General features: G+C 34.4%; 1 protein-coding gene across 3 annotated transcripts in view; it reads left to right on the top strand.

Annotated features, from left to right (window-relative positions):
• Positions 1–15,111, top strand: part of LOC149782447 (phospholipid scramblase 1-like) — a 108,393-nt gene extending 93,282 nt beyond the window's left edge. For all 3 annotated transcript variants that reach the window (XM_089933863.1, XM_089933861.1, XM_089933862.1), the window contains 2 exons: positions 4,677–4,734; positions 6,966–15,111. In XM_089933863.1, coding sequence (XP_089789989.1) covers positions 4,677–4,696 — 20 coding nt within the window. In that variant the 3' untranslated portion in view covers positions 4,697–4,734; positions 6,966–15,111. The remainder of the gene's footprint in view (positions 1–4,676; positions 4,735–6,965) is intronic.
• The last annotated feature ends 1,703 nt before the right edge of the window (positions 15,112–16,814 follow it).

Genomic DNA, 16,814 nt, shown 5'->3' with positions numbered 1-16,814 from the left:
AAAACTGCACCAGAAGTCGCAAAGCTTTCTCATCGATAGCCAGGTACTCGTTTTCAACTAGTAACTAAAACGTTCCAAGTTCAACTCTGCATGTTTTAACTTCAGCATTGTGTCACTCGCAACGCTAACGAGCTCCTCCTCTTTCTTCAAAGTAAACTGTCCTTGGCAGGGTTCAAATTCCACAAACAGGTTTATGACCCAGTCGTACTGGTCAACAGATATCGACGGAAAATATTTGCTGAGACTATTCAACAGAGCATCCAAATGGGTCACAATCAATGGAAGAATTTCTTGGTAATTTTTTTGAACAACACTGGGAAACATTTCCAAATTTTCAGCAGATGCATGCTTTTTCCAAATTAACAATTTCTTCAGAAATGCATTTATTCTGTCAGTTGAAGTCAATACGTTTTCATGTCTGCCTTGCATTCCACTGTTCAAAATGTTCAATTCATGAAATATATCGGCCAGATAAGCTAGTTTGGAATACCAACACTCGCTGCTCAGTACTTCTTCAAAATCCTTCAAGTTTTCACGAGAACAGAACATCAGCATCTCCTCTCACAGTTCGTAGAAGCGAGATAAAACTTTTGCACGAGACAGCCATCGTACGTCCGTGTGTTGGATCAGTGTGACATGGTCTGCTTCCATAAAGTTTGGCAAACTGGCGACATTTCAGAGGTCTCATCTTCATATAATTAACGATTTTCACCACCATGTCCAGCACAGACTTGAACTCGGCTCCGACTGTTTTAGAAACTAGTGCTTCTCTGTGGATGAAACAGTGCGTGACCATGATAGCTGGATTCATCTGTCGCACCAGCGAGACAAAACCTTTGACATTTCCCGTCATGGCAGGGGCGCCATCCGTTCAAATGCCAACGCAGTTTTTCCAGTTCAAGTCACATGACTGCAAATATGAACTGACAACGTCAAATATGTCTTGTCCTTTTGTTGTTTCTGGTAACTCCTTACAGCAGAAAAAAATCTTCAACAATAGCTCTATTGTCAATAAAACGTACAAACCCCATAAGCTGTGATTTACCGCTGACATCGGTGCTTTCATCCACCTGCAGTGCAAAGAATCCACGTGTCTTTATCTTCGCTAAAACGTGACTTTCAGTGTCGCTGGACATGTCTGAAATACGTCTGCTTATCGTATTGTCTGACAGTGGAATCTTATTGATGTCAGATACGGCACTCTCGCCAAACATAATTCTCACAATTTCTCGGCATGCAGGTAAGATTACGGTTTCGGCGAGGGTATGCGATTTCATTTTCTTTGCAACGATCTCCGCGACAGCATAACTTGCTTCTTGAGCTTTGTCACTTATCTTGAACTTTTTTTCGAATGTAGAGGTTTATTTTTATTCAAGCTTAGTGCCCTCTCAAAGTACGCCACATTCTTGTGCGCTACATCCAGATGTTTAGTTGTTAAGTGTCGCTTCAATTTAGCTGGTGCCATGGTACTATTGGCAAGCTTTTCCCCACAGACAACACAGAGCAGTAAAGGGCAGTCTGCGTCTCCTGCCCAAGTGAATCCCATAGCTAAGTAATTGTCACTGTACTGACGAACTTTAAGATTCCGATCAACAACGTCAATTTTTGGCACGTTTGGCTCACATGACGCGGTACTAGCTGTAGCTTCAGTCGACTGCTCCTGAGTTTTAGTTTGATCGTCAGCTGTGGCATCGTCTAATTTTCTCTTCTTAATAAATTGGTCCATGGTCGCGCAAAAACAACAGTGTTATGAAAATTAATTCAAACGCTAAACGCTCATTAGGACAACAATGGAAACAGTAATTAAGTGGATAAACAAGGACTAATTACCGCATAATTCCGGTAAAGACTTGGTCCTTGGCGATTTTGGGCGTTATTTTTGTATTTTTACTGGCCACCTGCGGAATCCCCGGCAGGCGCTCATGGACCCCTTAGGTTCCACGGAACCCCCATTGAAAAACACTGCTGTAAACAGTTCAGGGCATTGTCTTTTAGTCTGACAGGGACACTGTAAACAGTTCAGGGCATTGCCTTTTGGTCTGACAGGGACACTATCAATTCAGGGCATTGCCTTTTGATCTGAGTCTTTAAAGTGCAACAGAAAAGAGAAACATGTTATGCTTTGCACATATTGCAAGCACCATATCAACTTTAGTAACTGTGGAACAAACAACATCGGTTGGCATATTTACACCATCATGCATTAAGACAGTGTATGACTACAGTTCTAGGGGCCCCGAGTGGCAGAGTGGTCTAAAGCGCTCACCGTTCCGGATCACTGCCATCTACCTCTGTCTGCGTGGGTTAGAGTCCAAAGCTTGGCTAGCGTGGGTACGTGGGAAAGCCTGCCAGTAGCTTCTCGTGGGTTGGTGCTTCTTCCCTGGGTTTTCCAAGGTTCTTCCTCCACCAGTTATACTGGCCTCCATGTATAGCCTATCTTGTGCTGAAAAATGGCGTTAAACCCTAGAACAATGACTACAGTTCTAATTCCCAGAAGTAAGTAATATATAGAGACAATCATCAAAAGACCAGTTTCCAAGAGCTGAAGTATTGATCTATTACACAGTACCATCTAATCTCTGGGCCTTAGGTGGCTGAGTAGTCTAAAGCACTTGCCTTTACAGATCACTGCCATCTCACCATGATCCGCATGGGTTTGAGTCTCTGGCTCACTAGTGTGTATGGCCTTTCTTGAGCTGAGGAATGGCGTTAAACCCCAACAGCAACAACAACAACCATCCAATCTGAGGAGTGCAAAAATAAATACTAAGCACACTTTTATAATCTTTAAAACTTCCAATAAACTGTTGAGAGCACCACAATATATAGCTGCAAACTGATAACTGTATTTTGCATTCCGGTAGATTTTAAAGACAGAACTTTTGTGTATTTGTATTGAATACCTGTGTGGTTGTGATTATTTGAGAGTGTGTACATGTATTTCGTGATGATCTATGACAATTCTGTCAGTTATTTTGGTGTTTGAAAGCATATTATGATGGGTAATATATTTGAAGAAGAAACCAAAGTTTGGCATAGAATGTATTCTTTATTGTAATAGTTGCCCATGTGTAATATGGTGGGTGCTCTCTCTCTCTCTGCCCCTCCCCCCCCCCCCCTGAAGAGTATGCACTTGCACTCCAGTATATCTGACAGTTAACAGGACCTGGCACCAGTCTCTCTATTCAGTGGGAGATCACTCTCATCTGACTTGCATCTCAGCAAGGATTGTATAGCATTTTGTTGCTAAACAAAGTCAAATATGCAGTTAATTTTTTTTTGTGAAGGAAGGATTTGTATTGAAGTTGATAAATGTTCTCTTAATGTATTTTAATTAGATAAATATTATTGATGAGAATAGTTTTGAATAAATTCCATGTTTTAAACTTCATCGTCTTTTTGGGTAAGTGACCATTCCATCATATGGTCCTTAATATGTATAATAGACTCTTCATCCAATTTAGGGACCCCGAGTGGCCAAGTGGTCTAAAGCGCTCTCCTTTACGGATCATTTCGATGTCAGTAGATTTAGATAGATACAAGTGTGTGTGTGTGTGTGTAATCAACTGAATGTGTATGTGCTTGTCTATACATCAACTAAATGTGTATCTGCTTGTCTATACATCAACTGAATGTGTAGATGCTTGTCTATACATCAACTGAATGTGTAGAATGCTTGTCTATACATCAACTGTATGTGTAGATGCTTGTCTATACATCAACTGAATGTGTAGATGCTTGTCTATACATCAGCTGTATGTGTAGATGCTTGTCTATACATCAACTGAATGTGTATGCATGTTTTTAAGTGTGTATTTGCTTGTGTTTGAATGTGTATATAATTTTCTGTGGATCATCTGTGTTATGCATGTCTATATATCAACTGTGAATGTGCATATGAATGTCTATACATCAACTGTAACTGTGAAATTGTAATTGTCTATACATCAACTGTAAATGCGAATGTACATGTCTACACATCAACTTTAAATCTGAATGTGTCTATACATCAACTGTGAATGTGCAAATGAATATATATATACACGAACTGTATGCGATGTCTATACATCAGCTGTGAAGTGCATCAGCTATGGATGTGCAAATGCGTATCATTATCAATTGTGGATGTACAATTGTAATGTCTGTACAACTACTATGGATGTGCAAATGCGTATCTATAAAGCAACTGTGGATGTGCATATGCATGTCTGTACAACAGCTAAATGTGAAAATGCATGTCTATATATCATATTTGGATGTCCATATGCATGTCTGTACAACAGCTAAATGTGAAAATGCATGTCTATATATCAATTTTGGATGTGCATATGCATGTCTGTACAAAAGCTAAATGTAAAAATGCATGTCTATATATCAGCTTTGGATGTGCATATGCATGTCTATATATCAACTGTGGATGTGCATATGCATGTCTGTACAACAGCTGAATGTGAAAATGCATGTCTATATATCAACTTTGGATGTGCATATGCATGTCTATATATCAACTGTGGATGTGCATATGCATGTCTGTACAACAGCTGAATGTGAAAATGCATGTCTATATATCAACTTTGGATGTGCATATGCATATCTATATAGACATATCTATGACAAATTAACTTAATTTTCTTCTTTTGGCACTTAATTTAAATATACATATATTATTATTGTAGTCCCCTTGAGATGGATGTGAAGCAGAAAGCTACAATCATTGGAGCTGTCTTCTTGCTGGTTTGTAGTAGTTTTTTTTTTCAATAATATTTTCTGTACTTAAAATATTCTGTGGGTGTCTCACCACATATTCTCATAAATCTTTCTGTATCTTGTCTCGACTCACCACATATTTTCTTACATTTCTTCGTTATTTTGGTCATAATTCTTTGAGTGTGTGTGTGTGATTTGGATTTTTAAAGTAGCTTTAACAATGCTTCAGTCATATCGCTACCATGTCTGCAGTGTGACAGTTTATAGTGATGTCTGGCACTGGGGCATCAAGCCACAGACATGTAGCTTGATGTCCCACCCAGTCACATCATCCTGAAACCAGGTCGACCAGTCCTAACACTAACCTCTTAGTGCTTAGCGCCAAGCGAGGAAGCTGTTAGTACCATTTGTAAGTCTTTGGCATCACTCAGCCGGGGATTGAACCCGCAACCTCCTGCATCCGAGGTGGACGCTCTAGCCACTAGGCCACTGGAGAAGTCTCACAATTCTTTGTGAGTCTCACAATTCTTTGTGTAATACAGTTTATTTTACTTTAATTAATTTATCACATTTGAATGCTAACATCAGAAGGTAAGTTTGACTCATAATAGTCCAAATTAATAGAAGTCTGTGTCCAAGTGTTTACATCCAAAAGAATGTTTTATCTTATTTACATCATGAAATTAAATACCATGTTGTATTCAGAAAGTATTGTCTGGACAACAGCGAATTTGGTGAAAGTCTAAAAGCTGTGTAACTTGGGGTGTTGGGGGTTGGTTGGAGTCAATGCAACAAAAGAGTTGCAGGAAGCCAAACGTCATTATTAGGGCCCTGCATTCAGATGTGGCAGCCCTAGAGCAGTCATGTTTTCTGTCTGTCTGTCTGTCTGTCTGTATATACAGGTGCCCGTCTATCCATTTACACTTCATGTAACTATGAAAGCTTTGCAACCCTTACACACAGATGGCTGCCGTTTGGTAGGTGAATAGTTTTTGTTGAGTTACTGGACTTTATTATTATAATATTCATTTAACCAGTAATGCTTGGAACCTTATAACTTTGATCCATTTTGGTGGTTTTGTGTCTCGTAGAAATGGATATGTTTATAAATTTTGTCTCTGCTTAAATTTTATTGGGTTCTGTACCCTGAAAACCAACTTTATATTTCATTTTGGATGTTGCTTTTGACTGGCATAGTTCAAGAACCATTAATTATAATTTGATACAATTTAGTATGAACATTGTCTTAGAGACCCAGATGTATATTTTATGGATTTCATTTTGTTAAATCTATTGTTGATAGAGCTATGACCCATGTCAATTAATTTGCTATATTCATATGAGATGTTGCATGTGATAAGCACAGTTCAAACACCGTTTAACATATTATTATGTGATTTGGTGGGAAAATTGTTTCATAGACCTAGATGCCTTTTATGAGTTTTGTTATGTGAGCTTCGTTGTGGATAGACTTTGAACCTTGACAATTAAACTTGAAGGCTTCACATGTAGGTACTCCTAAACATTGTCTCAAACTCTTAAAATGCCTTGAATGGTTCTTGTCTTGCCTATTGTCTATTGGACAGAATTATGTCCCTTTACAGGCATATTCATTTCTTAATATTAATGTTCCTTGCAATCAGAATATCTCCAGAACCATTTAATATATTCTGATAGAATTGACTGAAGAAGATTTTACCCCAGACCTAAATATACCTTTCCATGAGTTATATTTCATCTACACCATCTCGGAGAGGGTTATGTGTTTTATCAGTATCCGAGAACTGGATGTACCTTTTATGAGTTTCATTTCATCTAAACAATTTTTGGGAGAGTTATGGCTCCTGTCAGTCAACATCATATCTTAAAATGGCATTTTGCTAATATTGATGGGTCCTTGAAGGAGTTACTAAAATCTCATTGCCAGTATATGTCTATGTGAGTTATAATACAGGTTTCTGTTACTTTGGGAAAGGCATTTTTGGCTCCTATTTTCTTGGTGTGTTGTAGCCAGTAATATTTCAAAAGTGTTGTTAATATCACCAAATCAAAACAAGCTTTATTGGATAGCTGCAAAACCTGATATATATTATGCTCATCATTTAAAAATATGCAAATTAAGAAATCATTGTATTTCTCTGACTTCAGACAGAGCTGATTCAACTCTGATGAAATTTAAACAGGTTTTCAGACTAACTGGACCAAGACTGTTTTATTTATAGTGCAATTTTTTATTGATTTTCTAACCTCATTTGCAGGAATTCATTGTCTTTGAGACACAGAAAAACAACAATCATTAATATACTTCAGTCCCCACAATGAACAAAGTTCAGCATGGATTACAGCGTGCATGAAGAAAGTTAATTTTTGTGTCTGAAGACTGGACTGAGTTACACCATTTCTTTGTTTGTAATTTAATATGAAGGATGCAATGCAACACACTTGTAAGAAATATCTTAACAATTCAATGCATAGTACATTGTATATATTTGATGTGCGTTTAGAATAGATTTAATTAATTTATAGAATTAAATAAGTAACATCAATCACATTAGGTTTTAATTTTTGTATCTTTTAGATGTTGTAAAGGACTAGATTCACCTTGGATTAAAATCGACCACAATGTCAGATTTTTATATTTTTAAAAATGTGTCTACTGTATACTTGGGTACTTTTGTTTCAACATGCATCTACTTTCCGTATAAATGATTGATGTGTCCTGTTGTTTATTACAATGTATTTTTGACTTTATTACTAGAAAATATGTCTAAATCCTAATATGTATCTTCAGTTATATAGTAGTGTTTGTATGAGCAAAAGGGGGTGGGGGTAGGCTGAACCATTTCTTTAGCATTATTGTTTTTATTGGTTTTTTGGAGTTTTTTTGAGAGCTACTACCCTTACTGCTACTTTAGGAATGGGGTAGCATTATAAGACTGGATATTTATTCCATGGACAAAAATTAAAGGAAGGATGCCTGATCGCATTACATAGCAGTGCAGTAACATTCATATTTGTGGGAGCCATGAAATATCCCCCTTAAGAAACATGCACAGATCTGTATAAACACACACACACACACACATAATAAATTTGTCCAGTGAATAACTGTACCAAAGTATAGATGGGCTTTCCAATAATTATTGTATAATATTTATTCACACATTTGAGAGACCAATTAAAACACCAACCAGACAACACTCAAATTTGGTGATTCTGAGCCTCTAACTACAGATTTGTTACCAATGCCTTCTGGGTTTTTGGGGGTGTTTTTTGTTTTTGTTTTCAGAAACAATCCATGCAAGCAGAAAATACTTTATAATCGGCTTCATCATTGATAACTTTACAACTGCATGGGTTAAATATTGCATTCATCTTCTCTGTTTTAGATCTCCTTGTGTTTGCTTTCATCAGTTTAAAATGTAGCCAAGTGTTGCAGTGTTTATCTGTTTATATGTCTGTACTGTATTATATATCAGGCATGTGCAAGCAGGTTTTATCTGCTTATATATATCATAAATTGTGACTTTAAAAATTGATTATCTAACCTGTACCTTGGAGGAAGTGTCATGTGCCTGCTGTATATTTTTTTAACCCAGATCTGCAAACAAAAGTATTGTTAATGAGATTTAAGTTATGCTTGGCATATTACCTTTCATATTATGTCCAAATTATTTTCACAGCAGATTCTGTGGATATAATCATACATGTGTAAGTACCTTTTGAAGTTTTCATTTAAATTTTAAAAAAACCACTACCCTAGTAAATGAAATCGTGGCAGAATTAAAGATTTTTTAAAATGTAATTGAAATATATTTACTGAGGTGAGGCCTAAAAAGAAAAATTCTTTGTTGTTTTGTTTTTCAATGCCAAGTCTTTCTAAAATAATGAGTTCAAATTGAATCATGCTCAGTTTGAGTCATTTAACACAATTTTTACTCCACTATGTCCAATAGTTGTATATTCAGTTCACGCCAGTCAAGTACATATTGTTCATCTGTCTCGATTGATTGCTGTTTGCTGTAATCGTTACAGCTCTATTTCACTGTCTTTAAATTCTCTATGTGAATTTTGCAATTTATTTCCAAAAAGTCTACAACTGAACAAATTCATATTTTGATGTTCGAAATTGGTGTGCAAGGAGTACTTGAATGTATATTTGACATCTTTGCACACACTGATATAAAGTATACAGAAAACAATGATTATGTAATGTAATTCCATGGTACAATTCATGCCAATAGGGAACAAAAATACATAAACCCAAATATTAATTTGTTTACTTGTTTATTTATTGAATCCGTCTTTTCTCACAAATTAATTAAAATTACTCCCCAAAGATGTATTTAAACTTCACAAGTTCCTGCTGACAAGCTGTATAATGAAATACCATAAAACACATCAAATTTATTAATGTTTCTTTACCTAATAATATTGCACATTTTTTGCCAAAAATTTATAAATTCCTGTTGTTTCTGTGATTATTGGATGATCTTCTGAAGAGCAATAAAGAACAAATACCTTTATTTTAAAATTAAAAATGTAAATATAGACCAAATTCCTTAACATTGTCATGATTAACCTTTGCTACCATTTACAAAATATTGTGGTGGGTGATGCATGTACTTAATGTTGAATCCATCCAGATGAGTATCTAGCTCAAATTATATTTTCAGCATTCCATTTTGTAGCATGACATGACATTGACAAGTGCCTATGACATCATAAGTGTACCCATTTGAACCTATGTTGTTATTGTTATGAGACTTCAATCTATGACATTGTACTTCTAACTTCTATTACGGTCATTCAGAGGGTAAAGTGAACCTAGCATGACATGACATTGACAAGTGCCTATGACATCATAAGTGTACCCATTTGAATCCCTATTGCTATTGTTATGAGACATCAATCTATGACATTGTACTTTTAACTTCTATTAGGACCATTCAGAAGGTAAAGTGAACCTAGTCCTGTCTCAGTATCTTGGTGTATCTTTCACATGTAGGATGCAGGATACTTGTAACGTAGGTATTATTTCAGACAAGTTTGTCAGTGTGTATTTGTATATGTAACTGATAGATAATCTTTCACCTTGTAATAAGTGTGAAATTTTAGCTCAAATATCAATTCGTTTTTTAATTATATGATCTACAAAAACAACTGTACTTTTGGTATTGAAATTTTTAAAGCTGTGAAATGTACACCTTACTGTATTATTCAAGTTTTCTTGAATAATTTTATTGTTATTTGTCTTTAATGCACACAAAATGAATTTGTCCTTTGATTAATTATTTTTCACAAATATTCCTGTATATTTATTTCAATTTTGATCATATGCTACAAGCTTTGATAAGACCAAATGGCCTCTTCCACTTGTTTTGGTAGTGATTTCAATAATAATAAAAACGTGCAGATAGAGTTCTTGAAATGGTACTGATTTATGGGACCATTTACAAGTTTGTGAGATGAACTTTTTAAAAAATCTGTATCAAGACTGCTTTCTAACAGTTTTGGGACCAATACAAAATTTGGAAAAATATTTTTTTTTGATCTCTCTGAAGTTGAACTCAAGGAGGTTTTGTGGAATCTGTTCCAAATTTTCCTGCTAAGAGACTTTTGGGATTGTTCCAAAGTTTGCCAGAAAGAGATTTTTGAGACTGATCCCAGTGTGCCAGATAAAAGATTTTGGATCAACCTCCAAGTTTGTTTTATAAGACAATTTGAGATCTCAGCATTTCCTACAAGAGGTATTTGGAATCAAATACAAGCTTATCTGGTAAGATATTGTTAGGATCAACCGCAAGGCTCCATTTTGGGAGAGTTTTGGGATGCATTCCAAGTTTTCCTTGTGAGAGATTTTTGGGACTGATCTCAAGTTTGACTTGTAGATTTTTTGGATTGATTCTAAAGTAGCTTTATAAGACATTTTGTGGAATACTAAGAAGACATTTTGGGATCAATCCCAAGCCTCCTTGAAAATGGGTCTTTAGAAATAAACCTGAGTCCCAAAACTGCAGAAAGATAAAAATATGGATTCAAGTCCATTTAAGAGATGAAAAATGTCCCTGACAATATGCCTGCAGATGGAGACATTCGTAAGATAAGGCAAGCTTCCAAGCACAACATGAACCATAGTAGATGGGAAATGTCCTTGGATTTTCTCAAGAGATAGACTAATTTTGTTTCCAACTAAATTCATTATATTTGCAACTAGTAATGTGTAACATAAGCACAGAAAGGATACAAAAATATAGTCTACCCAGAAGAATATAGACAAGGCTTCTTCAAGTATTTTAACTTCGCTCACAATGGAATTTTTAAATTCTTTTTCAGTGTATGTAAAGGATACATTGTTATCCAATCACTATAATATATAAAACCTGGAAAAGGGCAAAACATTTGACGAAAGTTTTTTTTTAATTCATTCTAAAATTAAATTAGCATATGATTTAAACAATCTCCTGGAGCAGAACATTATAATTAATATCCACAGTAAAATTTAATGAATAAACTATTGATAAAAAATTTGATAATCATATATGGTAGCTACTTTAATTATTTTGACTATATATCTTTGATTGGCGATAAAATTACTCTTTAATTATTATGATTTTATTTATGTTTGATTGGCGATAAAATTACTCTTTAAATTATTATGATTTTATTTATCTTTGATTATCGATAAAATTACTCTTTAAATTATTATGATTTTATTTATCTTTGATTGGCGATAACATTACTCTTTAAATTATTATGATTTTATTTATCTTTGATTGGCGATAAAATTACTCTTACATAGGATGTAATAATTGATACTGAATGATGTAGAAGGACTCTTCAAACTGTTGGGACATAAAAATGTACATTTATTTTTATTTTGCATTCTATGTAGCATTGTCCAAAAGGCACATGTGGGTGTAATTCTACTCACCTGGCTTACGTAGTTGAACAGTTGACCTTTCACTAACCAGGTTTGTGTTGTATTGTAAAAACACAACTTGGGCTAACTATCTGCCAGAATTTTCATAATGTTGATTTTACACATGTCGCTGCATCTTGATTTTTGAAACAAAATATTGTGAAGATCATGACCTGATTAGTATGCAGTGTCTTTCTCACAAATCAGTGTCATTCAGGATCTTGATAATAAATCCATTTACAGTTTCCTAGAGTCTGGATGATCTAGAGGGTTAATTAGCTCAGCCAGTGAGATGCAAGATGTCTCATTGATATAGGCTTAGATGGCGCTTGTTATAGCACCTTCCTATGACAGAGATAATGGAAGATTAAGGTGGGTTAAATTCCGATTGCAGCTGAGTCTCCCAAGTGATAACAAGCTTGGCATATCCGATACAAGATTACATTATTAATATACGTAGATCTTGCCTCGACCAAACTCATGCAACATCTCGATAATAAAAGATGGATTACGTGTAACAAGTTTTGTCAAAATATAATGAGTAATATGGCTGCATAATTGTTGACAAGTTCAATCAGCTGGAAGGTCGCATTGAATGATATGCATGAATTTCACTCAATCACACTCATCCAAGATTTTCCAGATTTTATCAAAATAATATAAAAAATGTAGTCTCTACAATGGTGAAAAATCACCATATTAGATGAAGACCACTTCAAGAATATATATGCAGACCTTTGTCCGAAAAGTTACAGCTCATTTGTTATCTTAAAAAGCAAAATACAAAATCTTTGAAACATTTTTAATAAGGCTTACTTTCTGAGATGACATTATTATTATAAATTTTTCTAATGAAGCATTAATACAATACATCTCAAGATTTTTCTGTCTTAAATTGGTATAAGAAGTACATGTACATACAAAATGATATTCGTATTCTACATATTTGATATTTTCTTTAAGACAATTTGCAAACATGTTGATCTCTTCAATTTTAGGGTACTAAGACATTTGAAGTACATACGAGTCATTGCCCTCTGAATAATTCACCCCTTTTAAAGAATGCTGGTTGATTTGGACTGTGACTGATATGGCCCAAATGCTTGACTGATTCAGACCATTTGCAATATTAAAAGTAAAACAATGGAACACACTACTGTAGTAGTCATCACTGTTTTTGTAAGCATAGTAATGGTATGTACAAGGTTGGTTTTCATTTTTTAAATCTAAATCAAAGAGTTATTAAAAAATTTCTAGCCTAATTCAGAGCAGAATAAATATGAGGAATTATTTTATATTTCTTAACCAAAATAATACTCCCATGTTTCAATAAAAATTATAAAAGTTAACTTTTCATAAGGCCAGTATCAAATGTATCAGACAGTGATGCGTTTAAATTGACCCAATGTATTTATTGATTTTTCTTGCAAATCCTGCTTTGATCACTTAATATTTACGCAAAAAATTGTATAAAGAGAGATTGATGAGTAAAACAATAGTATAATGTAATTTGCTGTTATCATTAAATTTTGTTTCTATTGTTATTGTTGACTTGTTATCTTTTGAATAAAATCTCAAATCAGTAAACCAACTTATTTTCATTTTAACAGTTGAAAACATTTAAAAATATTTAATTTAAAACAAATATTAAATCCATTTCATACCGATTTCTGAAAATATATATTTTTATATTAATCCATATAACACTTCATGTAACCAATGACCACAAAGTTGGCATTATGTTTTGTGTTCTAGAATGGAATTAAATTCAATAATATAGCAAATGAATAAAAAGAACTTTAATTATAGCAACGTTGGTCAAATGAGTTTGGCCAATTCATGGTCAGAATTTCTGTGTCTTTTGGGTTAATGCGCATTTTGACCCTTGTTATGGGGAACATTACCAGGCTTGAAATGTAATCTACAAGTTTTATTTAACACTATTAGTATAAAGTACAATACACATTATAACAATAAGTTCTACATAAACCTCATAAACGCAATGACATACCCAGACCAGTATTTGGATTAATCTTTACAAAGACACTAAAACTGTTACAAATGCGATACATAGGATGTTTTCCTTTCAGATGTTAATTAAGGATATACTTCACCATGTAGTACAAATCTTTATTTTAAGGCAATGGTATAAAAGCCAAAGAAAATTTCCATAAGCTTTATTATACTGAAGAATTAAATAACAGAGTGCTATTTTTTAGTATAAAACTATGGGGAAGGGTGAGGAAGCAAAGAATAGACAGTAATTTCTTCAAGCCTGGTAATGTTCCCCACAACAAGGGTCAAAATGCACATTAACCCAAAAGACACAGCCAATTGAGGTCTGTTACATAAGGACAACAAGAGACAAATTTGAAAAAGCTATCCAAAGTTCCTATAATGCTGACTTTGATGTTGGAGACAGAAAGCCCATGTACAAACTGCTGCGGCCCAAGCTAAGAAGTAAGCTGGAGGTGGAAAAATATGTGGAAAACTTTGCGATTGCCAAGGCAAGTCCATGTTTCTATGCAATATTCAGACACTGATTAACTTATCACTGCATAAACTACTTGTAAAATTTAAGTAATAGAATTGAATTGCATATTAAAGTTGTCAAATAGATAAATCTATACCTACATTAACCCAAAACTCATAAAAAGTTAAGAAAAAGTCTTAAGTTGCACGTTAGAAATGTGCACTGTAGTGGCCATTGAGGATGATGGAAGCAACTTCAATACAAAGCACATTATTCAAGAAATTTGAATAAACGTGGTCAATAAGAGTTTGACTTTTTCCAGTTACAACCCTAGTAGGTTTCAGCACATGTTGAACCAGTCCTAATGAGTTCATGTCATAGAGCGGGTAATTTTTAATTTGTGGGTTTAGTAATGTTAATGTCATCAAGGAGGAATAATTTCATTTTCTTCTTTCAGAACCTTATCAATCTGATTTCCAAAATTTCACCCCATTTTACAGTAGAATTTTTATTTCTATAGAGGTACCCCCCACCCCAATAAAGGTCTGCTATTTGTTATGACTTATGATCTTAAACTAAATAACAGAAAGAAGCAACAAATAATTTCATGATTATATCAGAGAAACTTACAGCATTGTGAACTAAATCCAAACTAACCCTAAAGGTTCTAACACAAGTCCAAAAGATTAGTGTTCCAAATGAATTCCAGATCCTGCATATATTCATGAATCAGTATATTTGAATATGCTGAAGTTCTATCACAAATCCAAAAGAAGTGCCAACAGTCTTGAATGTGCCAAAATACCATGTTTTGCCTGTGTTGAAGTACTGTATTTTGACTGTTGAAGTCGCATGTTTTGACTGTGTTGAAGTACCATGTTTCGACTGTGCTGAAGTACCATGTTTGACTGTGTTGAAGTACCATGTTTTGACTGTGTTGATATATCACAATGACATTGTCCAGAGTGTCTTGGAATAAATTTTCAATAAATCATTGCTTTGGTCCAGACCATTGTATGAGTACTTTATAATTCCAATAATGTAAACAAATAGTTCCTCTCAACAAAATCCTAACACAACATAAAATACATCTTCAGACTGAACATAAAATAAGAATAAAAATAGGAATTGGAATCTCTATGCACATCTCTATCTCTCTCTTTCTCTTTCTCCCAAAATTCTATTATAACTCAAAAGTTGCAATTCATCACTATTTCAGATTCATTCCCACTTATGTCACAATACTAACCCAGCCAATAAGAAATTACCCCAAACTCATCAAGATGTTTGTTATTAATATTGAAATTAAAGTAAGCATCCAACATATTTACTATTCTCTCTAAGTTAGACACACACAAAATTAAATATGCATAACATATCCTTTGATGAGACTTCTAACCACATGCTTTCAAAATAAATTGTTTCCTAATCCTCCCTTCAGTTACATATAATATCCTCACACACGGACTATCAAACCTCCTGATCCATTCAATTTGACTTTTCTGATCAGTCCCTCAGTTCTGTTAAATAAGTTTAATTTTATCGAGTGTTCTTATTCCTCAAATATCAATATTCATACCTTTACCTGTTAATCCTTAGTGCAGCGCAATACAAAGTATTTTGGGTCAGCAAGGGAGATAAATATGAATCTGATGAACTTGAAATCGAATAAATCTAGTAGCAGAATAATATTTTGATTATAATTGAAGATCCGTCATGTACACAGCTTTTGCGATGAGAATCTACCAATGTCTCATGTGCAAGATGGTTTCTGACATGTATCCTTACACATGAATTGCTATTCATGATGATATTGTAATCTTCACAGGATTGAGTATTTGCTGTTTGTGACCACTAGAATTCTTGCTTTGTGTAGTACATTGCTCTGGTCCTCGATCCATCTGTCTAGTCTAAACACTTTAGTGGAAATCATCAACCAATTTCATATTTGGGTAGCTTTTCTTGATAGAATCTAGGAACTGTAATATTCCAGAAGGTGTGAGAGGTGGATTTTATCCATCCAAAGTAATGGAGCATCAGGTTGGTCTCTTTCTTATAAAAATGGTAAGTACATCTTCACACAAGTCAGGCCATAGTCTTGGAAAAGACCAGAGATTAAATGATTATATTTTGATACATCACACTCACCGATCTCTTTATTATGAGAAGGCAGACTTCAGGCGAGATTTACTTACTTAAAAAATGTAAGAGCTTGACAACATATCAAAATCTACACACTTCTTAAATAGGATATATGACAAGAGGAGTGCCCCAAAATGACCATGGAATATTTTATGTTTTGCATAAACACATTAACACCATTTTACAAATAATTTTGCTTAGCTCAAAATGCACTGATATACATTAGACTGGCCACAGCATGTCATCACAAAGAAAATAATTAAAAGGGCCAAATATTTGGAAATATTTTGTTTCACTTTTAACATATATACATCTCGATTGAGCTGGTCTACATTGGGAGAATATACAAAATTAGATGGATAAATGGCCAGTTGTCAGAAGTTTAGCAGATATTGCAGTGTGGTTATTTGGCGATATGATGCAGTCCCTTGAGAAGTGGGTCAGGAAGAGGAATTTGAAATGAATGGGAGTGATGCCAGATTCATGTAATAAGTTCATTTGGACTGGAATTTTGTGTCCAGAAATATGTACTTCATTAATTTACAAAGGAAAATAGTTTTGACTGTATGT

The sequence above is a fragment of the Sinohyriopsis cumingii genome, chromosome 15, assembly GCF_028554795.1.
Source record: "Sinohyriopsis cumingii isolate HCF-2022 chromosome 15, ASM2855479v2, whole genome shotgun sequence".
Lineage (NCBI taxonomy): Eukaryota > Metazoa > Mollusca > Bivalvia > Unionida > Unionidae > Sinohyriopsis > Sinohyriopsis cumingii.
Note: the sequence above shows the minus strand (reverse complement) of the source record. Positions and strands in the feature narration are given on the sequence as shown.